The sequence below is a fragment of the Lepidochelys kempii genome, chromosome 1, assembly GCF_965140285.1.
Source record: "Lepidochelys kempii isolate rLepKem1 chromosome 1, rLepKem1.hap1, whole genome shotgun sequence".
Taxonomy (NCBI): Eukaryota; Metazoa; Chordata; order Testudines; family Cheloniidae; genus Lepidochelys; species Lepidochelys kempii.
In genome coordinates, this window is record NC_136380.1 from 233,776,195 (window position 1) to 233,801,566 (window position 25,372).

Below are 25,372 nucleotides of genomic sequence, written 5' to 3' on the forward strand. Positions count from 1 at the left end.
CAACACCACTACAAACAGTCTCCATACATCAGACTGTTTCTCATATCTTTTTGTGCATTTAGTCATCTTTTCAGTACCAGAGAGGAGCAGAAGTCTCTCTTCCCTGAATTCTCTGAGACTGGGCTTAGCTAGCCCTGTTCCTCTCTCCCCTTGCATTTCCTTCTTGTGTCTCTATCCTTCTGGGCTGATGGGCTAATTGACTCTTTATTTCACCCAGCCTGCCATCCTGATTATCTAATTACTTCAGTCATCTTATTTGTGGGAGAACTAATTGGTGTCCAAGTGATCTGAGTGTAGGCTCACCTGTTCACTCACTGCACGTTGTCACAAGGCAATAGTGGTGGTTTGCAGGTCTGTGCTTTAAAAAAAACCCACAAAAACATGCAGATGTAAGTCAGTTTGGAAGAGGGTTAAGTATTTCAGTTTAAGCAGTGGGATAAACCTATATACAAGACAATTTGTATATGAACTCGTATCAGTTTCTGCCAGAAAAAAAGAGAATTACACTGGTGCAACTTTCCATTGTAGACAAAGTATTGATTGCTGCATTATCAAAGGTCCTGACCCAAATGAGTGGTGGTAGTTGCAGTGACATGTTAGTGCAGGAAATTTAGTAGGCCTAGAATTTGGGAGTGCTGCAAGAACTGTTTTCAGATAACTAACGTTGAACATTGGAGGTTGTTTGACAGGATCCCATACTTACACTTAAATGGACTACTCCATTTACCCTCTCCTAGCTGCTTCTCTCTTTACCCTTTCTGGAGGATGAGTGGTGGTTTTGCCAGAGGGAGTGAAGGACATGAAGTAGGTATTTCAAAATCAATAGGGCACTAACTTTAAAATTACACTTTTATCTGAAAAAAGAAAAGGAGGACTTGTGGCACCTTAGAGACTAACAAATTTATTTGAGCATAAGCTTTCGTGAGCTACAACTCACTTCATCGGATGCATTCAGTGGAAAATACATTATCGGAAATGTTCTACGTACTATTATGTATGAATGAGAAATGCTTGTTTAAATTGTGGTTTTGATAACTTTGTGTAGTCATTTTCTTTTCTGTTTGTACAAGTCTTTTCATATAGTAACTGGAGAGAGATCTTTAATAAAAAAATTTAAAAAATTGAAAGCAAAAATACTAACAGGAGGACTTTGGGACAAGTCAGTCAATATATCCACTACACATGGTCTCAAACATACCTTCTGTTCTGTGTACAACTTGAATGATTTTTGACCCATATGTTAAAGCTTGTACACTTGAATGCTGGAATTCTGCCTTCTTCATTTTGCTATACTTCAGTACGGGAGGATCTTGTAATAATTTCAGAATAGTAAAAATGTTTCCAATTGATGTTCCGAAAATGGAAAGAATGTGAAAACATGGTTATAGACTTTGTATGTAAAACTGTTATGTTTTATCTCAATACAGAATAATAGTTAATATAATGTATGGTTAGTATCATTAATATGGTTCCCCTGATTAAAAAGGTTAAATTTTAACTGAAGACAATATTGATTTACAAATTAAGCATACCATTTGTTGTTTGGTGCTTTATTCTTAATGAATTACATTGGATGTGAGGGGGAGAGGAGGAAGTGGTACTTCAGTCAATCTCTACCCATAATCCCAATGTTTCTGTTCAATTGCTCAGCAGTGCAGCTGTTAAACCTAAAAATTGTTTAAATGTTAAAAGTTAAAGATAGAGGGGAATATTTTCAAAATGGCCTAAGGGTTGGATCCAAAAATAGACTTAAGTACCTAACTGCCACTTTAGGCCTCTAAGTCCAACATTTAGATGCCAGTGAGGTCCACAAACCCATGCTCAACTGCTGCCTTACCCTGGAGGTGCCTAAATTCTCCAGGTGACAAAGCTTCCATTGGTGGGCATGCACAAAACCATTTAAGTCTTGACACTGCCGAACTGCTTAGCATCCTAGCTCAGGTCTAAGATGGGCAAGATCGTCAAACAAAGCATTCCTCTGCATATCTCACTTGTGGGGCCTTCACACAAAGGACAGCTAGGGGTGACGAGATTAGAATTTTCTGTGTGGGTGCGGCTGGGAAGGAGGGGTCTCGTCTCAGCATACTCATCATCCCAGTGGTTAGGGCACTTACTTGGGATGTGGGAGACCTGTTTTCAGATTCCCACTCTGCTTTGGTTTGGAGCATGGACTTGAGTTTGTGTCTCCCATATCCCAGATGAGTGCTCTAACCTCCAGGTTATTGGGTATTCTGATGTTCGTCTCTCTGGCTCTTCTTCTTCCGCTATTCATTGGACCAAAGAGAGGGAGCATGTGTGACTCTATATCCTGGTTGTTAGGTAGTCACCCAGGTTGTAGGAGACTCAAGTTTATATTCTCGCTCCAAATCTGGCATAGTGGGGATTTGAAAACAGGTCTCCTGCATTCCGAGTGAGTGTCTTGACCATTAGGTTAGTGGCTATACTCGGGTGGAGGTCTGTTCTTTTTCTGAGATAGGCACCCGAGCAGAGATAAGTGCCTTACTCCAGCCTGGAATTAGGTGCTTTATGGCTTTTTCAGGGGTGGGGCGTAGGCCCCACCCTTCTCAGAATTTCCTAGTCACTAGCTTACGTGGGTCCTCATTCAGCATGCCGGCTTCCATGAATCCCGTTCTTAGGCACCATACTCTCCCCATGCATTGTATAGGGAACCTGAGCACCTACCCCAGGGCTGAAAATTCCACTGGGTGGCAAGGCATCTGAAAATTAGGCGTTACGATGCTTAGCATTGCACCTAAGCACCTTTGTGGTTCTAACCCTAAGTGGTTTAAGCTCATAAATCCCAACTTTACCCATAGTCAACTTGAAGAGTAGGTCTAGAAGGGTTATGTGATCTGGATTTACCCAAGAGTAAAATAATAAGAAGGGAGTTAAAGTCAAATTAGTGTCTGAATAGAAACATGAAAACAAAAGCTAGAGAAGAACCTTAATCTAAGAGTTTTTCTTCATGCACCACAGAATGTGCAATATAGATAAAGGATGCAGGGATTAATAGGAACTGGTTCAATTTTCTGTATAATCAAGAAGAAATTAGGATTCCTCTAAATGTCTCAAATTTTAATTTATTTATGTTGCTTTGAAATATGCAATATTGGAAATATAAGCTAAAAATCAATTGAATGAAAATGATACACTGTATACTTTTAGTATGCTGAGCGCATGATTCTGCTCCCTCCTGAAGTCAATATGAATGTTATCATTGGGAGCAGGGTGTAGGCGCTATGTTGTTTGCCATTAATTTTATGTAATCTTGTGCAATCGTGTATAGGCCTGGACATTTGTTCACACATATTTTCATCTTTTGGAGTCTGCAGCCAGCCAATTATTTCCTCCTATGTCACCTACAGTCCTCTAAAGTTGGCATCAGAATATGGCCCAGAAGGGCTGACAATTTTTCCACTGGGGATCTCCCTAGTGCTTCTAAATTCATTTTCTGTGTTTTGGGGTTTACAACCCAGAAGCATGCAAAAACTAGTCCTTTCAGTGACCGCTAAAAACAGACTTCACTGTATATTGAAAGTTAAGATTGTTTTCAGTTAAATAAAATACTGCGGTCAGTGGAGTAGAGTTTGTTTCTATGGCTTGTACTGAAATTCCTTGATTTTGTGCTTGTAAAATCTCAACTTTAATAGTTCAGTAATAGGGTTTCCACATTTAGCACCTTGGAGTGTAGTGTAAGTGCCTGGCAGATTTGATATCAGTTATGACCTGTCAGCTTGTAGAAATATTTGAACTTGACACTTTTTTTTTTTTTTTTTTGGTTCTGCTTGGTTCATTAAGTTTAGTGCTATATTAATGCTACAGGTAAGGCTGAGGTGACACTTCTAAAACATAATTTTTTGGGTTGCTTATAACTGTTGTGTATAATATCCTCTGGAGGGGGATGATCCAAATTTAAAGTCATCATTTTCATCTGATTTAACTCCTTGTTTGGTCCCCATTACCATAATATCTAAGAGCCTCAAATCTTTTGTATATTTATTCACAAACCACCTTTCTGAATTAGGGAAGTTATCCCCATTTTACAGATAGGGAGCTGAGGCTTAGAGAAACTGACTCACCCAGAAGCAGGGAAATGAGCCAGGTCACCAGAGTCGCACCGTAACCTGGACCATCCTTTCTCTCTTATTTAGGAGAAGATTCTTAAGAATCAAAATCAGACACCATCTTATTTACAGATATCATGATTATGTAGTAAGATTGCTTCTGGCATAAACAAAAGAACCTGCTCATCCATCTGTCTGACCCCTTCATGTTTAGTCAACAGCAGCATTTGCAATTGATTATGTTCTGCTAGCAGCTGAGTTGTGAATGTAATCGTTGATGGACCACGGGAATAGGTGTGGACTGAAACACAGTACTATATTTAAAAAACGTATTGTGAATTAATTCCTTCTGAAAGCTGCTCTGTCAACAAAAGTCTGGAGATTTAAATTTTCTAAAAATATGTTTAGCATGGACAGCAGTAATGCGAGCTTCCCTGCATTACTCTGCCCATATGCTGCAGTCGTGATCTGGAGGGACCAGTTCTAGAACAAGTAGGACATAGATTGAATTAATTGACCAGTTATGTAACAAAAAAAATCTACATTTGTAGGTTGCACTTTCATGATAAAGAGATTGTGCTACAGTACTTGTATGAGGTGAATTGAAAAATACTGTTTTTTATCATTTTTACAATGCAAATATTTGTAATAAAAATAATAATATAAAGTGAGCACTGTACACTTTGTATTCTGTGTTGTAATTGAAATGAATATATTTGAAAATGTAGGGAAAAAAATCCAAAGTGCAATTAATCACGATTACTTTTTTTGAGTTAATCACATGAGTTAACTGCAATTAAATCAGCAGCTCTACTTCGAACGCTTTTTCCCACCACATTTCTTGTGTGGTATCTTGAGCCTGCTTGTTACTATTTCCAAAAACAGTCAAAATTTATCTTGGCTTGGCCTTCAGCTGAAATTTTTAATTATTTCTCATATTGATTAAAATACTTTCAGGGATCCAGAATCTTCCTGCCAAACTATCTGCTACAGGCATCAGAACTGCATTTCATCAACTTTGTCATCTACATCAGCTTTCCTATTTCAGAATATACTTCTGGAACTTCCTTCCTGGTATTCAGGACGTTCTGTGAAGTCTTTCAACCTCATCCCACACTAGGCCATGTGTTGTCTTGATCACTCTGCATTGCTATGTAGGCCTCTGTTCCTTACATGTCTCTCCTTAGTCAGAGTCTGGTCTCTTCATTTTTGATGCCCATATCATGCTTTTCTTTGCCATGGAATTCTTTTTCCTCATTGCACCTCATTTTTAAAATGTCTCGTTTGCTTACAAATGACAGTTTTCCTTATACTATATTAGGGACACCATGATTACAGAAAGAAACTTGTATATAAAATGCATTTTGTCTACATGCACTTAATTTTTGTGTGTACTAGTTTTGCAGCCTTTAAATTTTGACTTTCATTTTATGATACAAAATAGAAAGTATTATTCAGATGGACAAGAAAATGACCTCTAAAACTGTCAAATGAGCTCTTGAGGAATGCTTTTTAAATCTAAAAGATTCCTGGTTGCAAATAATTACTTACAGCAGCATGTTACAAATAGATGCTAATAAGGACCTTGAGTGGAATATCTAAATTATCAGGTCGTAAGATCTAATTTCCTTGATGAACATAGTTTCCATTAACATTAATGAGACTTGCACTGCGGGGCGGGAATACACAGTAGGTATGAAATAATCCATGAGAAAACTATATAGCAGTTCAGAAGATTAAGGAGAGCAATATGAAGACACTGCAGCTCTTCAGCCACCTTTGTGGTTGGTCTGTCTGTCTTAATGTTAACACAGACTGTTTCCTCATGTATTGTGGAACCTTTAGGACATTCATGTGACTAAACATGCCTTTTTTAATATAGTTAAAATAGCATTATGTAATGTAATTTTTGGAATAAATCAATAGACTTAGTAGTGTTTCTGCTAATGCATACTTAAAATCTGCTGCCATGTTTTCATTCTAATTTATCCTTAATTTGCTTTTACCGGTAACATAAACAGAATGTATGCTGTTGTGTGTCACAGTTGATATCTGACTACTACAGTGTTTTGTTATCTCTTCTGATGTCCTCATGAGCTTGACCCGTGTACTTAATGCATACTGTGTGAAATGAGAAAAGCATTTAAAGATCACTTTTTATAAAATGTAGAGGTAGCAGAAGTTCCAGTGATTTGGAGAAAGGGTGGCCAACCTATGGCTCCGGAGCCACATGCGGCTCTTCAGAGGTTAATATGAGGCTCCTTGCATAGGCGCGGACTCCGGGGCTGGAGATAGAGATTCCAACTTTCCAATGTGCCGGGGGGCGCTCACTGCTCAACTCCCTGCTCTGCCCCAGGCCCTGCCCCCGCTCCATCCCTTCCGCCAAGGCACCTGCCCCTTCCCCTTCCCCGAGCCTGCCATGCCCTCACTCCTCCCCCACAGAGCCTCCTGCGCATGCGAAACAGCAGTTTGCGGCAGGTGGGAGGCACTGGGGAACCTGAAGGGGGCTGCTGACATATTACTGTGGCTCTTTGGCAATGTACATTGGTAAATTCTGGCTCCTTCTCAAGCTCAGTTTGACCACCCCTGATTTGGAGGATGATCTAGCTGTGTTCTGTGCAAAAATATAATGGGGTTCCTTTTACGGTGCATTGATTTAAATAATCAGTTTTCATCAACTTTTCCATTTATACTTCAGTTAGGATGTAAAGAAAGGTGCATTCTCATTGGTTGATAAAACCATTAAAATATGTTGATTTACAACTAAATAGAGCCTTTACACTGGATTTGTACATCTTTTTGTTACATGGGGAGGTACAACCTTATTATCTATATATATTTAAACAATTGTATAGATTAATATTTTCAGATTATTATTAATTATACCTTTTAGTATGTTAGAAAATTGTGAATTATCTATTGCTCATTTACTGGATAATTAGCAACAGCATATACAACTTAATTTTATTAAACAAAACAAGCCCTTAATGTGATATATGACCAGTTGTGCCATATTAATATAGCTTGACCTCAAAAGTTAAATGTTTTCCTTCTGATTCTTTCTTTATATAGAACACACAAAGTTTTGGATAGAGGCTTGTGGATTCAGCATATTTATTTTTTATATATATGTTTTAAGAGATTATAATAAGTTTAGGCCTTACCATAGTTTGTATTTAAATTCAGATATAATTTTAAACAGGTTTATTTTTTAAAAGAAATTTTTTTTCATTTATTTTATTTTTTATCAACCCTGATCTCTTTTTCTTCCACACACTTTCTGGTACGGGGAGAGAGAGGCTTCAGTAGGGTCTTATCCATCTCAGTGCACCAGAACAGTGTTTCTCTGTCTATTCTTTCTCTGATGTCCATTACCCTGCCAGTGCAGGATTACAGTAGACTTTCAGTGTTCGGTGGTTTTCCAGTCTGGTTGTAAACATCTCATGCTGTGATGGGTTGGATCACAGAAACCCCCTGGGGGGTTGCCACCTGATGTGCCGAGAATACTTCTGCTCCTGCTTTCCTGCCCTGTCAGCTTAGGACTTCAGTGCCCTGCCTGGTTTGAGCCAGACCCGCTAGCCTGCTGCAAATCCAGACCTGGGTCTGAACCACATCCCCTAACAGCTGCAGGCTTAATTGAAAGCAGCTTAGGAAGTGTCCTGCCTTTAGCACTCAGATGCCCCACTCCCAATGGGGTCTAAATCCGTTTTACCCTGTATACGCTTTATAAGCGATTTTATTAAATACAGAAAGTAGGATTTAAGTGGTTCCAAGTAGTAACAGACAGAACAAAAAGAAAAAGAGTACTTGTGGCACCTGAGAGGCTAAAGTGAGCCTGATGAATCGGATCGGATGAAGTGAGCTGTAGCTCACGAAAGCTTATGCTCAAATAAATTTGTTACTCTCTAAGGTGCCACAAGTACTCCTTTTCTTTTTGCGGATACAGACTAATACGGCTGCTACGCTGAAACCAGACAGAACAAAGTGAATTACCAAGCAAAATAAAATAAAACATGCAAGTCTGTGTCTAGTACGGTAATAAAACTGAATACAGATAAAATCCTCACCCCATAAGCATCTTTTTATAGACTAATCTTCTAGTCTGGGTCCAACAATCACTCAGACCCCCTGTAGTTATTGTCCTTTGTTCCAGTTTCTTTCAGGCAGGGCTTTGGAGCAGAGCCTGCGGAGCAGCTCCAGAGCAGTGGAGCTGCAGGTTTTTGCCTGGAGCTGGAGCAGAGCCGGAGCACAGCTCCAATGTCCTTTTTTCAGGTATCCTTGTGGGTGGAGAGGCTCCCTCTTTACCCAATTGAAGACACAATTGAGGGCTCTCCCAGGGGTTTAAATAGACTTTCTCTTGTGGGTGGAGACACCCCCTCTTCTCTCCTATGCAAAGTCCATCTACAAAATGGAGTTTTGGAGTTACCTGGCCAAGTCACATGTCCATGCACGACTGAGTTCCTTACCAGCCAAGCCACATTCCTGGGAAAGCCCAGATGTGGATTGACCTCTCCAAGTTCATTGTTGGCTTAAGGGCTTCTTGATTGGGCACTTACTGAGGATAAAGAAAAGGAGTACCCCCCCCCCCAGATGTTCTGGTTTAACTTGGATTTAAACTTGGAGGGTGGTCAGTTTGGATGAGCTATTACCAGCAGGAGAGTGAGTTTGTGTGTGTATGGGGGTGGGGGGGATGTGAGAGAACCTGGATTTGTGCTGGAAATGGCCCACCTTAATTATGCACATTGTAGGGAGAATGGTCACTTTGGATGAGCTATTACCAGCAGGATAGTGAGTTTGTGTGTGTGGTTTTTGGGAGGGGGGTGAGGGGGTGAGAGAACCTGGATTTGTGCAGGAAATGGCCCAACTTTATTATCATGCACATTGTGTAAAGAGTTGTCACTTTGGATGGGCTAGCACCAGCAGGAGAGTGAATTTGTGTGGGGGGGTGGAGGGTGAGAGAACCTGGATTTGTGCTGGAAATGGCCCACCTGATGATCACTTTAGATAAGCTATTACCAGCAGGACAGTGGGGTTGGAGGAGGTATTGTTTCATATTCTCTGTGTATATATAAAGTCTGCTGCAGTTTCCACGGCATGCATCCGATGAAGTGAGCTGTAGCTCACGAAAGCTCATGCTCAAATAAATTGGTTAGTCTCTAAGGTGCCACAAGTACTCCTTTTCTTTTTGCAATTTATTTGAGCATGTTTGAGGATAGATAGTCTTTTCTCAGGAAGCTGACCAACTGCTTCACTAAAAGCTATTCAGAATCAAACATGTATGCAGCCAGTATTCATAACTTTGAATACAAAAATGATACATGCATACAAATAGGATTAATAGATTCAGTAGATCATAACCTTTACAGAGATATTTGTTACATGGCAATGTAGCATAAAACACATTCTAGTTATACATAAGTATATTTCCATAAAGTCTTATGGGGGGCACTGTCACACATGCCATCTAGGTGAGAATCTTGTCAATGATCTAGCATATCTCACTGCCACAGTTTCCCTGATATTCAGCCCAAATGTCACTCTTGTTTCCATCCTGTTCTTAATTTACGCCAAAAAATTAAAAATTATGCGCAGAATATTTTAAAATTCTTCAGATTTTATTTGTCAATTCATAAATATGGCTCCAGCATGGCAGTGGGGAGCACAGGCCACTGGCTGCATTGATGTGGGAGATCACCCTGAAGCCTGCACCTCCCCCAGCACAGGGACTTGGTAGTGAGGCTGCACCCGACCCTGACACAGTGCAAGGGCTGGACCTTAGCCAGAAATACCCCAGGACCCCGCCCCTCTTCACCAGGTGTGGGTTGACAGGCTCAGCCCAGCAGGATCCAAGTATGAAGGGGCTTAGTGTGGAAAGATCCAGGTTTGGGGTGAGAGGTTTCTGTGTGTGGCAATCTGGGTGCAGGTAGCTTAGTAGGAGATCGGGATGCACAGGGGCACGTTGTGGGGGTTCTAGATCTGGATCTGAATGCACAGAGCAATGGGACTCTGCAGGGGATCCAGGTGAAGGTGATTGGGACGGAGGGGGGTTGGGTGTGGAGAGATGGGGCTTGGCCGGGGGGGTCTGGGTGCTGGAGGAGTGCAGCTTGATGAGGTGGGGGTCCAGGTGGAGCTGGTTGGGGATCAGTGGGTTGGGGGACTCAGCAGAGAAGTCCAGGTGTAGGCGGGTAGGGCTTCTCAGGGTGAGGGTTCGATGGGCCTGCTTAAAAGGGGGGCCCCAGCTGCTACTAAGGGGATGCCGGATGCCAGGCTCCCGCTTCCCCTCCCACAATTCGCCTATCCTCTTTTCTTTCCCATCCCCTTCCCCCCATTTCCACATTCGCCTCCCCCTGCCCTATTCCACGCCTCCTTCTTCCCCTCACTCTCGCATTTCCCCCACCCCCCCTTACCCAGTCCCACCACAGGCATTCACTGTTGCACAGAAAACAGGAAGGCTCCTGGCACACAGAAGGGAAGTACAACTGGCACGAGGAACCAGGAGGTGGTGTTCAGCTGCAGAGTCAGCGGAGTCCTGACGCAGCCTCCTTCAGCTAGGCCGCTCTGCACGTGCCTCACCTCTGTTTGGGGGGGAGCGATCCCCCCAAAAAACTGCACCCATGCTCATCCCTGTCCCACGTTTCTTCCCCCCTCTTCTCCCAGTGCGGCTTCCCTGCCATTTTCTGCAAGGAAGTACAGGGATTCTGCAGAGGGGGGCCGTTTTCTGTGAGCGCATAGTCACAGAAGTTCCCCTGGAGTATTATTTAAACCACCTTAAGTAATTCCTCCTCTTCTGTGTTTATACCCTTCAAATAATTGTAGTTTGTTGTGTCCAGACTTGGACATTACTTAGCCTCACTATATATGAATTTGTATCTTCCTACTTCAGCTTCAGTAAGCCTTTCAGAACTCCTTTTAATTTGTCTAGCCTCATAATAATGAAGTGTTCAGAATTGAATCCTGTATTTCAGATGTGGTCACAACACACTATTGCCTTGCTTGAAGCCAAATATCACATCTATAACTTTCCTCTTTTATTTCTGATTTGTTTTGGGGGGAAACAACTTGTCGGAAGAAGTATTCTCTCTAAATTCATGCTTATTCTCAAGGTTCTATTATGCTTTAAAGATTAAGATTTTCTTTTTAATATTTGCTCCGTTTCTTTACTAGGGATATTTTACTAGTCAGTCAGAAATTCGCAGGATTAGTCTCTTTTTTTTTTCTTTTTTCTTTTTTTTTAAAGAATGGTCCTCTGTTTTTGCTTTCTTATTGAAAATTAGGAATATTCTGCAGCTCTTCAAAAAACAGTTGTTAAATTACATTCAGGGGTTTGTGGGGTTTGGTTTTTGTTCTTTTTTTAAGTTGAAGATCTTTGAGAAAGTCCATTGTGAAGGAAGGCATGTTGGCTGCCTGTTGTTCTACGTGTCCTTCCAGAGGAATTGTGTTCTCTTTCTTAACAGGAGTGTCTTTAGAATCCCCCAGCCTTATGTCACACTGGATTTAAAAAAAAGTTTTGAATATTAAATGTGGTGGAAGCAAGCCAATTGATGGAGTGGAATAATGGTTTTGTGGCAAAGTATTAGACTGGGATTTGGAGATCTGGGTAGTATTCAGAGCTCCCTGGTATAGCCTTTAGTACAGGGGTGGGCAGACTGCAGCCTGCGGGCTGCATCTGGCCTGTCAGGGCTTTGGATCTGGCCTGTGGGATTCCCAGCCCCACGCCGCTCCTGGAAGCGGCTGGCACTGCGGCCCTTGCGAGGGGACAGAGGGCTCCGTGCACTGCCCTCGCGTGCAGGCACTGCCCCCCCCACAGCGCCCAATGGCCTGGAATGGGGAACTGCGGCCATTGGGCGCTTCGGGGGAGGTACCCACAGGTGAGGGCAGTGCACGGACTGCGGGGACATGGTGTGGGCCGCTTCCCGGCACGGCGCAGGGCCAGGGCAGGCAGGGAGCCTGCCTTAGCCCTGCTGCGTGCCTCTGCTACCCTGGAAACACTCCAGGTATGTGGCGCAGGGCCAGAGCCCGCACCCCTCCTGCACCCCGCACCCAAACTCCCTGCCCTGAGACCCCTGTCGCACCCCTCCTGCACCCCAGCCACCTGCTCTGAGCCCCCTCCTGCACACCAACCCAGTGCCCTGAACTCCCTGCCACACCCCACATCCCTCCTGCATCCCAACCCCCTGCCCTGAGCCCCCTTCTGTACCCTGCACCACCTCCTGCACCCCAACCCCTTGCCCTGAGCCCCTTCCTGCACACCACACTGCCTCCCACACCCTGACCCCCTACCCCACACCTACATTCATGGCCCTGCATACAATTTTCCCACCCAGATGTGGCCCTCAGGCCAAAAAGGTTTTCCACTTCTTCTTTAGTAGATGTTTTAGATATTTTTATACCTACTCGTCATCTGTAAAATTGGATAATACTTCCTTTTTCAGTCTTGTCTGTTGAGATTGGAAGCCCAAGATGAAAATAATGCATATCTGCTCTACCTGAAGAGACTGCCACTAAATCATCAGTCCTACCTGTGACTCTTAACTACAACTCTGACTTATGCTATTGGATTTGCCAGGGGCAGGAAGAAGAAGAGGGATTGGAGGAAGAAAGACTATTTAGAAGTTGAAAATGGCAAATCCCAAAGGGACGTGGCCTCCTTGCAGATCAAGTGCCACCTGGGTCAATCTCTGGCTACGTCCTTAAGGTGGACAGTCTGGATATTTTCAGTTTGTCCATCACTGGCAATCTTACTGTGCCACCGCATCCTTTGGTGCCCACATTATTGCCAGTAGTGTAGTGCCATTCCTTGGTGTCAACAAATTCTGAAGTATTTATCTTCCATTCTAATATGTCCTTACTAAGAAAGCCGTCAAACCAAACTAATACTGATAGACGCAATTGCTAGGTTTGGCTTTCAGTATCCTTATTTCTGATCTTGTCCTGCCCCATAACATGGAGCAGCTTATGAAGATGGTGAGAGTCAAAAACATCAATCCAGTATTCTTCAGCCTTCCTCAGCGCTCATATTTCACTTTTGTACAACAGCACTTGTATACATGTGCATCTATAGATCTGCAGCTTTGTGATAAACTTGCTGTCACAGCATCCCCACAGATGCTACTGAAACATGACTGTGGCTGCTGTTATACAGACAACCACATCTTTAGAGCATCTTCCAGTACTGTCTGCGATACTGCTCTCATTATTCGAAAGTGCTGCCATGTAATTTGGTAGTTACAGTATGTCTGTAGTAATAAGAAAATGAGTTAAAAGAGAACAATCTAGGCTATGGCTCCTCTTTCCCTGTTCCAGCAAACATTGTATCTCACCCTTAATTATACCTTTTATTGTAGGGTGGGAGTTCATCTTCAGTATACGGAACTAAACAGGCTGCATTTTTAAAATTTTTGTTGTGAAACAGCAAACTAATCTGAAGTGGTTTATGTAATATCACTTATAAGAGAGGGAATTAAAAAAAGACAAATTTAATTAACCATCAAGATGTACATTAGAGTAATCATGTGATCTCATTATTGTAACTGTTCTCCTTCCTCTCCCCTTCCTCCATTTTTGTCCGTTTATAACCCTTTTGTTGTGTTCTGAATTTAGATAGTCCCTGACCTGGAAAACACAACAGTCTCTTAACTTTAGAGACAACATATGTTTCTCTGCTTTTTTTAATTTATCTTTTAAAAGGTACAGAGGTCCAGACTTTAAAGGAATCTAGATGTTGCAACACTGAGCATTGCAATGCCTGACTGACTTAGGTGCCTAAGTCACTTTTGAAAATAAAACTTTGTCTCCTACATCTGTTGGGCATTGCAATGCTGAACAGAGCAACTTCTAAGTACCTTTAAAAATCTGGGTCAGAATTCCCAACTCTGCTAGATCTGTGGTTGCACAAAGGCCTTTGTAATTGGAAAATTTAGATTTGCCCTTCCTATTGATTTTTGTTTCTAGGGCTGTAAAGCGATTAAAAAAATTAATCCTGCGATTAAAAATATTTTGGATGTTTTCTATATTTTCAAATATTGATTTCAGTTACAACACAGAATACAACATGTACAGTGCTCGCGTTATATTTATTTTTATTACAAGTATTTGCACTGTTAAAAAAACAAAAGAAATAGTATTTTTCAGTTCACCTCGTACAAGCACTGTAGTGCAGTCTCTTTGTCGTGAAATTACAACTTACAAATGTAGATTTTTTTTTTTGGTCACATAACTGCACTCAAAAACAAAACAATGTAAAACTTCAGAGTCTACAAGTCCACTCAGTTCTACTTCTTGTTCAGCCAATCGCTAAGACAAACAAGTTTGTTTACATTTGCAGGAGATAATGCAGCCCTCTTCTTGTTTACAATGTCACCTGAAAGTGAGAAGAGGCGTTCTCATGGCACTGTTGTAGCCAGCGTCACAAGACATTTATGTGCCAGATGTGCTAAAGATTCATATGTCCCTTCATGCTTCAAGCACCATTCAAGTGGACATGCATCCATGCTGATGATGGGTTCTTCTTGATAACAATCCAAACCAGTGCAGACTGACACATGTTCATTTTCATTATCTGATTCAGATGCCACCAACAGAAGGTTGATTTTCTTTTTGCGTGGTTTAGGTTCTGTAGTTTCTGCATTGAAGTGTTGCTCTTTTACGACTTTTGAAAACATACTCCGCACCACGTCCCTCTCAGATTATAGAAGACACTTCAGATTCTTAAACTTTGGGTTGAGTGCTGTAGGTATCTTTAGAAATCTCACATTGATACCTTTTCGTTTGGTCAGAACTGCAGTGAAAGTGTTCTTAAAATGAACATCATGTGCTGGGTCATCATCCAAGACTGCTATAACATGAAATATATGCAGAATGCGGGTAAAACTGAGCAGGGAACGTACCCCCAAGGAGTTCAGTCACAAATTTAATTAACGCATTATTTTTTTAACAAGCATCATCAGCATGGAAGCATGTCCTCTGGAATGGTGGCCAAAGCGTGAAGGGGCATACGGATGTTTCGCACATCTGGCACATAAATGTCTTGTGACGCTGGCTACAACAGTGCCATGAGAACGCCTGTTCTCACTTTCAGGTGACATTGTAAACAAGAAGTGGGCTGCATTATCTCCTGCAAATGTAAACAAACTTGTTTGTCTTAGCGATTGGCTGAACAAGAAGTAGGACTGAGTGGACTTGTAGACTCTGAAGGTTTACATGGTTTTGTTTTTGAGTGAAGTTATGTGACCAAAAAAAATCTACATTTGTAAGTTGCACTTTCACGACAAAGAGATTGCAATACAGTACTTGTATGAGGTGAATTGAAAAATACTATTTCTTTTGTTTATCATTTTTACTGTGCAAATATTTATAATAAAAATAATGTACACTTTGATTTCAGTTACAACACAGAATACAATCTATATGAAAATGTAGAAATACATCAAAAATATTTAATAAATTTCAATTGGTATTCTATTGTTTAACAGTGGATTAATCACAATTTATTTTTTTGAGTTAATCGCATGAGTTAACTGCGATTAATTGACTGCTCTAATTTTTTCCACTTAAAAAATTGTACGAGAATCCAGCCTCTAAGGCATATTGCTATAGCATACAAGGGGTGGGTCTGCCTTTAGTTATTCTGAAACGATGCTCAGAATTAAGTAAAGCTGTTCATTTTGAAAGCTGTAAAGTCTTCAACTAACACTTTATTGTAGTGTTCTGGAGATACTGTATCAACGTTTGAGAGGACCCTTGCATTATAAAGTGTTATTTCTCCAAGCACTTGGAACATCTTGAGAAAATTACTCATTGGGCTGAAACTTTCGTGCTTGGCAGGGCTCCAAGTGTACATACCAACATGCACATGTGGCGCACCACAGGTATGCAAGAAAGCAGTATGAAGACAGAGGAATGCAGCTGCATTCCTCTGTGTGAATGTGGGAGCCAATATGAGTCTCACCACTAAAACGAAAAGGAGTACTTGTGGCACCTTAGAGACTAACCAATTTATTTGAGCATAAGCTTTCGTGAGCTACAGCTCACTTCATCGGCTTTTTTTAGTGGAAAATTGTAAGAAGACTGTCAATTACTGTTTTAAAATTAATGTCAGCTGTTACTGGTAACACCTAAACTCTTAGTTTTGATTAGCGTACGTCACTTGTGCTGGCTCTTTATTCTTCTTTGCACTTTGCTCATCTTAGAAAATGAAATAGCTTAGTAGTCGGTTTCCTCGTAACTTACGCATTTGCACAATGGTGTAAAAGGTGGCTTGCAAAAACTACAGGGGAATTCAGACAAATGTGTTTTCAGTTTAAAAATTCATGAAAACCTTTCTATCAATGCTTATTGTAGCAAGTTTAACTAAGGTAAAATGGACTTTTTTAGGGGGTGGGGGTAACTGAAGACATAAATGTAATGGCATAAACAGCAATACAAAATTCTCTATACATACATATTATGGCTTCTGTGGGCCCATGACTTCAAATTTCTTGCCTCTCTTTTTCATTTAAAATTGCAGTGACCTTGCACTAAGTTGTTCTGTATTCTTGATAACATCTTGTTTCCAATCGCTTCTCCATTTGTTGTGCAGATTTTTTCCTAAAACTAGGCCTGTCACCTGAGAATTTAAGTTTTACTTTTCAAACACAGTTCTTACATTTCCCTGAGAAGTTGGATCTAATGAATTGAACCTTACTTATAAAGTTAGTCGTTACAAATTTCAACAAAACATCTTGCCAGAATTTGCTGATTTGTCAGACAAAGCATTCCATGTAACCCTGTTGATTTTGGTGAAAGTCCACTGGAAATCTGTCTGCCTGGTTTTCAGCCAGCTCGCCCACCCAACTTCCACCGGGTGCACTACTTCAGAGCCAGGGCAGCTTGCTGAGCAGACTACCCTGGCAATGGGGCTCCCAATAGACCTGAACAGAAAACTGTAATTCTTTTTTCATGGAGAATTCTGAAAATTTTTGGTGGTTCTTAAAGTGCTTATCAATGTATATTCCACTGTTGGTACACATTTACCCCAAGCACTTGTTTATTGTTTGTCATCCATGTCAGTTGAGGTCGCACCTATGTCTTGAGTGTCCTCATGCATCCCATTTTGACCCTCTAGTTGCATATTCTCTATTCTGTCTATTGATCAAAACAGCCTTTAGTAGCAATAATATCTGCTAGGAGGGTGTCAAGTTCCTCCCCCACTCTGAACTCTAGGGTACAGATGTGGGGACCTGCATGAAAACCTCCTAAGCTTACTTTCACTAGCTTAGGTTAAAACTTCTCCAAGGTACAAATTAATTTTATCCTTTGTCCCTGGATCTCCACTGCCACCACCAAACTCTAACTGGGTTTACTGGGAAAAGTAGTTTGGACATGTCTTTCCCCCCAAAATCCTCCCAACCCTTGCACCCCACTTCCTGGGAAAGGTTTGGTAAAAATCCTCACCAATTTGCATAGGTGACCACAGACCCAAACCCTTGGATCTGAGAACAATGAAAAAACATTCAGTTTTCTTACAAGAAGACTTTTAATAGAAATAGAAGTAAATAGAAGTAAAGGAATCACCTCTGTAAAATCAGGATGGTAGATACCTTACAGGGTAATTCGATTCAAAACATAGAGAATCCCTCTAGGCAAAACCTTAAGTTACAAAAAAGACACACAGACAGAAATAGTCATTCTATTCCACACAGTTCTTTTCTCAGCCATTTAAAGAAATCATAATCTAACACATACCTAGCTAGATTACTTACTAAAAGTTCTAAGACTCCATTCCTGGTCTATCCCCGGCAAAAGCAGCATACTGACAGACACAGACCCTTTGTTTCTCTCCCTTCTCCCAGCTTTTGAAAGTATCTTGTCTCCTCATTGGTCATTTTGGTCAGGTGCCAGCGAGGTTACCTTTAGCTTCTTAACCCTTTACAGGTGAGAGGATTTTTCCCCTGGCCAGGAGGGATTTTAAAGGGGTTTACCCTTCCCTTTATATTTATGACAGAGGGTGAGGAAGATACAAGCACTCTCGGTAGGACCTCCACGCACAGAATTTCATAAAGACAGGATGACCTTGATATCTCACCCAAAGTTCTTGCTAGATGTAGCCCCTGACCTCTGTCACAGTCAGGTAATACTTATGCCTGTTTTCTTTCCCAAGCCACATTCCAGCAAAAGGGAGCTAAGCATCACATTTTCTATGTACTTTGGGCACCTGCCTTCTACTTTGACAGGACCTGAGCCATTTTTGATTTCCTCTAGATAGGATAAAAAATCAGGCACAAAGACTTTATTAGATTTCTACCTACATTAAATATGGCGATGATTTAACCAACAAAGACCCTCCGTTGAGTGTTACTGCGCATTCAACAAGAGTTCAAGCAGCTTCTGAAGCTCTTTGATGGGTGTTCCAGTACTGGAGATGTAGGACAGGTACTTGCGATTCAGTATGTATGTTCACCGAACATCACTGCATAATAGCAGCATTGAGCTCTGATGCTCACTCCTGCATGGCTGTCTCTCGGTCATTGTTCAGGTCGACTCCTATCACCCACCACTTGTGATCTAGGTTGCTGCTTGAGTTAACAGCAGCGGAATATAATGTGGACAAGCACTTGAATGAATGGTTGTCCCTATGTATTTTGTGACCTGCCCTCCTTCCCTGCTAATCAAATCCTAAAACACAAGCATTCTGCATTGGTTGGGGCCATCCCTCAGGTAGGAGGCTTAAGGACACTGAAGGTACAGGTCGGACCCAACAGAGACATTGCTGACCAAAACAATCTGAACTGGGGTACATGCACACCAAATGTGGAATGTATACGGACAACCCCTTACAGTAACTGCGGTCCTTTTAGATGTAAAAAGAAAAGGAGTACTTGTGGCACCTTAGAGACTAACCAATTTATCATGCTCAGATAAATTGGTTAGTCTCTAAGGTGCCACAAGTACTCCTTTTCTTTTTGCGAATACAGACTAACACGGCTGTTACTCTGAAACCTTTTAGATGTACGTAACAGGGCTTTTTTGTCCTGACATAGAACAAAACCAAATTTTGAAATCTTAAAATCCTCCTCAAAATGGAATTACTGTTCTCTGCCTAGCTCTGTTTGTTTGTTTGTTTGAAAAACTCCAATAAAATGTCTGAAATCCTGTTTTGTTGAGGGGGAGGATCGTGTTGCTGAACAGATCTCAAAGCAGTTGCTTATCTGAAAACTCATATTACGGACCTACTTTGATGTATGTAGCATTTCTTAGTTCTAGTGTCTTTCTCCTCTCTCTCTCCTTATGGCTTGTTAGTCAGAAAATATCTTGAAATGCCCTTTTAAAACGAAATATGCATCTTTCCAGAGTACTTAGTTTTCCACATCTGTGTTTTTTAAAGATTGTTTAAAATGTACAGACTAGCAAATATCTTTGTTATAACAGTTGTTTCTGTTCAACCTGAGTCAATAATTCATTTAAAAAATCCACAGGGATTAAGGGTGATCCATTAAGTAGAAAAACTTCCACCCGTCTTTCCCATTTTTCTGAAGCACATACAAATGGGCAAATATAGAATCATTGATTGGTTACGTATTATTTTTATATTACAGCTGTTCACAGATGGAATCACCAACAAGCTTATTGGTTGCTATGTGGGTGATGCAATGGATGATGTGGTTTTAGTTAGAATCTATGGAAACAAGACCGAGTTGTTAGTAGATCGAGATGAGGAAGTGAAAAGTTTCCGGGTGTTGCAGGCCCATGGCTGTGCGCCACAACTCTACTGTACTTTCAGTAATGGTCTGTGCTACGAGTTCATGCAGGGAGAAGCACTGGATCCAGAGCACGTCTGCAACCCAGATATATTCAGGTAAACATCTTCAAAACTATTTAAAACTCTAGAGTGCATTTTGGGAAACGAATGTCTAGCGCCGTACCACATTCATGGCCATGAAAAACGTGTCACGAACGGTGAAATCTGGTCTCCCACCATGAAATCTGGTCTTGTGTGCTTTTACCCTATGCTATACAGATTTCACGGGGGAGACCAGCATTTCTCAAATTGGGGGTCCTGACCCAAAAGGGAGTTGTAGGGGGGCCACAAGGTTATTTTAGAGAGGTCACGGTATTGCCACCCTTACTTCTGCACTGCCTTCAGAGCTGGGTGCCCGGAGAGCGGTGGCTGTTGGTCTGGGCACCCAGCTCTGAAGATAGCGCCCTGCCAACAGCAGTGCAGAAATAAGGATGGCAATACCATACCATGCCACCCTTACTTCTGCATTGCACTGGTGATGGCGGCTCTGCCTTCAGAGCTGGGCTCCTGGCCAGCAGTTGCCGCTTTCCAGCTGCTCAGCTCTGAAAGCCGAACCGCCACCAACAGTAGCACAGAAGTAAGGGTAGCAGTACCGCAACCCCCCTCACCCCCTTACAATAACCTTGTGACCCCCCCACAATTCCTTTTTGGGTCAGGATCCCTACAATTACAACACCATGCAATTTCAGATTTAAATAGCTGAAATCCATTACATTTATGATTTTTAAAATCCTGTGACCGTGAATTTGGTCGGGCCCTACCTATGCATAGGAAAGTTGTCAATGTGGAGCATGCTGTTGGTAACCATACACAGAAGAACTTACGGAGGTGACTTACTGTGTACACATTTTATTATCCAAATTCTCTTCTGTGCAACAAGCTAGTGTTCTCCCTCCATGTAGCCATGATAGCTCACTGTTTCCCCTCCAGTTTGGAAGGATCAGACTTGGGTCTTGTAGGTAGTCTGCTCCCTCCTCCCCCAGCAGGCCACAGGGCACCGTTTTAGGAGTAAGGAAGTGCAGATGAGCTTTTTCTGCCAGTGCTTAACTCTTTCTAGCCATCTCCCTTGTCTCCCACATGCCCTTGCTCCTCTCAGTTATAAAGCATATATGTTTTTGGGAAACAAACTTTTTGAAGGAAATTGTGTGACTTGTATACTCCCTGATGAAATTTTAAATTTCAAGTAAAAGGTCACCAATAAGACAAATATAAAAAATGGGATTTAAATGTCAAAAAGCAATAATTAACTACCAAATGCTTTTTGGCAATCTGCTTGTAACCAGTTCAAAAGAAAGAATGTAGTAGTACAGTAACCTTTATATCTTACAGACTCATAGCCAGGCAGCTTGCTAAAATCCATGCTATTCATGCACACAATGGATGGATCCCCAAATCTAACTTGTGGCTGAAGATGGGGAAATATTTCTCACTCATACCTACAGAATTTACAGATGAGGAAGTAAATAAACGGTAAGTGTTTACTTCTTTAATAACTTATTTAATTGTCTCAGTTTTCGTCACATACCTTATATTAACCAGCTGGGGGGAAAACATAACCGGCGTTTTTTTAGACACCCCATTCCCCCAACTCCATATCAATTTCCTTGTAAATGCTACGAAGAAGCAGAATAAAGTGATGGGTTTGCCCATCCTTTCTAATTTTTTGGCCACATTCTTCCTCCAAATCTGCTCTTTCTTTTCCACTTGAAAAGTGTATGCATTACTAGTCTTGTGTTCTCCTCCCACAACTAGGACTATAGTATCGTATTGTCAGAGAGTCAGGTTGTTCTTAAAGCAGTCACCTTTGGAAAAGTAATAGGAATTCTTGCCTTCCTTCGATCTTTTGTTGCCGTGACTTCACTACAAGAGTGAGCAGTGAAATCTGCACTAAGATGGCTCACTCAATTATCTGTTGAAATAATGGGAATACAGCAAATAACCGATCAAGTGCACTAATGTATAAATTTCTATATATAATGCCTTTATTATTAACACTATGCTCAGAAAAGAAACTTTTAAATTTTTTTGAACCCCAAAAGGTTCTTAAGTGATGTTCCAAGTCCTCAAATCCTTCAGGAAGAGATGGCCTGGATGAAGGAGAGACTGTCAAATCTAGGATCCCCAGTGGTGCTTTGCCACAATGACCTGTTGTGTAAGAATATTATCTACAACGAGAAACAAGGTAGGTATTGAACACAGCAGTAAGTAGTGTTTCATTCCATACCTGTGTTGTATTTCTATTCTGTGGCAGTTGTCTTAGGGTGGGTGTAGAATTATAATTCAAATTCATTTAATCACTGATGACTTTTTACTAATGGTAGTAAGTAAAGTAAATTTGCTGCTTGAAATCAAAGTTCAATGTAATGGTAGCAGTATTTTTATAAATATATGAACTGTCTTAGCAGCTATAACCATAATTTTAATTCTGAAATGTTTAATTTTAATTCTGAAATGTTTTTAGCATGTGGAGAAAAATCTTTATATTCTTATTTTCACTGTAATGATTTAGTCTGTAAAAGTAGATTTCAAAGATCAAATTGTCTTTTTGTCTTTGTAATTTAATAGAAATCTCATATACATTTAGAAAAGGTTGTCAGTCATTCAACAACCTTAGGAGATAATGTCTCCAGGTTACGTTGTATTATCGATATATTATTCTGATTTGTCAGATACATTGGTGCCAAGGAGGAGTTCCCAGGGTGTAGTATCATAATGATACTTATGCTACTTTCAGTGGCTCAGTTTATATCCTGAATATGAGGTACATAGGCATCTTAATGTTGAAGATATTTTTGTAAATTTTATTTTTTAATTCAGAGGTAGGCAGTAGGCTTATCTTGGAAATGGCAAATCAAATCTTTGTTCATTATTTTCAGATGTTGTAAATATTTGAACTCTTGAAAGGAATCCTTGTATTTAAAAACAAAACAAAACCAAAAAGCTAGGACTATCAAAAGTTCTCATAGAAAATCTTAATTCCTTTTAAGGTTTGGTTGTTTAGTGGTTTGAGGTTCGGTTACTAAATGATACATTCAACAGGCAAACATGGTGAACCAACAGTAAATTTGGGACATTGAAAACAGGGATATTATGGTGCAGAAAAATGCTTTATCGAGACTAGTACCTCAATTTTCCACATCCCCCTCCCAAATCCCCAGATGTCTGTGAACTGAACTGAAAGTAACAAGTTAATTTTGTAGAAGCATGTTGGTGGTTGTAGGGAAGCTTACAATTGAGATAGTGAAGACTTTCTCTTTATTGAGAAGTATTTAATTTCAGATTTGTCTGAGTAATTTAATATTATCTTGTAATTTATCACTTGAATGACAATTAGCTTACCACTAAAGCCAACATATTTGTTTGAAGTCATTAAAATGAATGTGAACAGCATTTAAGGTGTTCTCTATCAGACATTCAGCAGTAATTGAGGCCTCACGTCTTAGTTTATGTGCCTTACAACTTGCATACAATTTGATACAAAACAAATATTGAAGTTGCTTCTGATTTGAAAAGTGGCTGTGTACATCATTTCTACATCAACTGTGCTCCTTCGACATGTACAAATAAAAAGAGCTCTTTTAGCTGCAATCCATAGATATGCAACCTCTCTTCTGAGTTAAGTCTTTCCTTCTTGCACATAAATACTTGTGCTATATGTTCTGCAGGCCAGAGTAGCCATCAATGACACCTTTGCAGCACCATCGCTTTCCAGTTTATGCTCTTGCATGCCCATGCAGTTCTATTAATTTTAATGGGTTTGCACAGTTCTAACTATTGAGTAGGAGTTAGTAAGCAATTCTGTTGATGTTTTTGAAAGGGGAAAAAACTTCAGTTGTTGACTCTGCAGTACTACTAGGAATTAAAAAGGGGATAAAAAATTATTTTTGTCACTAAAGTCAACAGATCTTGTTCTGAATACACAGATCAGACCTACTGAGAAAGGATGCTATTTTTAGTCACTTTTCATAATAGAACCATGTTTTAGCGTAAAGTTCTTAAACAAAAACAATAATTCAGTTAAATGTTCACTATCACGGTTGATAAGCTTGACATTCCCACTTTGAAAACAAATGCTATATGCTTCTCTTTTTTATAAACAGAGTGGAGGAAAAAAACAATGCCAGCAGTGCATCACTTATGAGCAAACCTACAATAACCAGTGTGTGAGTGTTTAGTGTTTGGGGACAAGGTGGGGCGGAGGGAGGAATCTGAATGTAAAGCACTTAGGCTTAGAGCTGGTTGTAAATAATTGAATGGGAAACGATTTGAAAGTATATGCCATAGCAAGACTGTGTCCATTAAAGCTTACATGCTTGAATATTGCAGCACATCATGTACGTTGTTGTAAGAACTCTGCAATACCGAGATACAACAGGTACTATTCTTATAGTAACCAAACCTCAATGCCATCTGAAAAATGAGTTTTTGTATATTGTGAAAGCTGTGTATTTTGTACTGTACACTTTTTTACAGTGCAAAACTTTATAAACCCATGTTACATAGTACAGTCTTAGAAGGAGGAACTTCATCTTTATTTTTGAAGTGGAAACTCAGCTTTAACTTTAACTGCAAATAAACATGAATCATATCAAGTATGTTCAGCCAATTCAAGATCCTTTAAAAAAAATACTCTTAAAAAATTAAGTATCAGCTTCCAATTAATTCTTCTTTGAAGCTGCTTTAATAAGAGCACAAAGAACAATCTTAAAGATGCAGTTCACTTTCTGGAGTTGTTACTGGCCTAAATATAGGAAGCTAGCTAAAAGTTCTGATTATGCAGCAGTGTTCGTATCTGTTCTTTCAATCTTGCCTTGATCTGCTCTCTAAAGAGGCTGGGTCTTAACCAGCACAAACAGAATCCATAATTCACCATTGGTGTTTGTAGCACTTTCATCAGCATGTTGTCTAGTCATGCTTAGGCCAAGTGTAATCAACATACCGTTTAAAAAACCACAGGTAGTCAGTTTACACTAGTGCTCTCAGAGTAGACTGGCCCACCATTGTTTATCCCAGAGACAGGTAAACTTTTTGGACTGAGAACTGCATCGGCTTTCCGAAATTTTATGGAGGCCTGGTTAGGGGAGGCTGTGCCTCCCCAAACAGCCAAGCGTGGCCCGGCCCCCACCCCATATCCAAACCCCTCCTGCTTCTCACCCACGTGATGGTCCCCCAGGGACTCCTGCCCCATCCAACCCCCCCTGTTCCCTGACGACCCCCCCAGGATTCCTTCCCCATCCACCCTCCTGTGCTCCCTGTCCTCTGGTTGCCCCACCACCACCGCATCCAACCCCACTCTCCTTCCTGACTGCCCCCCTGGGAACCCTGCCCTCATTCAACAGCAGGGGAGGGGCTGGGGGCTAGCTTCCCAGGCCAGGACCTCCGGGGCCGGGCAGGAGGGCCCCGTGGGCCGAATGTGGTCCACAGGCCATAGTTTGCCCACCTCTGGTTTATCCCAACTTTTTAACTCCACTCTGTCAAAGACTATACTTAATTTCCAGTTTACACAGAGTTTTAAAACTTGCTAGACATTAAA

General features: G+C 40.9%; 1 protein-coding gene across 4 annotated transcripts in view; it reads left to right on the plus strand.

Moving 5' to 3' along the window:
• The window catches only part of ETNK1 (ethanolamine kinase 1), a 60,323-nt gene that overhangs the window by 11,914 nt on the left and 23,037 nt on the right, over window positions 1-25,372 (plus strand). For all 4 annotated transcript variants that reach the window (XM_073318290.2, XM_073318298.2, XM_073318307.2 and 1 more), the window contains 3 exons: window positions 19,637-19,896; window positions 21,169-21,309; window positions 21,879-22,021. In XM_073318290.2, the coding sequence (XP_073174391.1) occupies window positions 19,637-19,896; window positions 21,169-21,309; window positions 21,879-22,021 (544 nt within the window). The remainder of the gene's footprint in view (window positions 1-19,636; window positions 19,897-21,168; window positions 21,310-21,878; window positions 22,022-25,372) is intronic.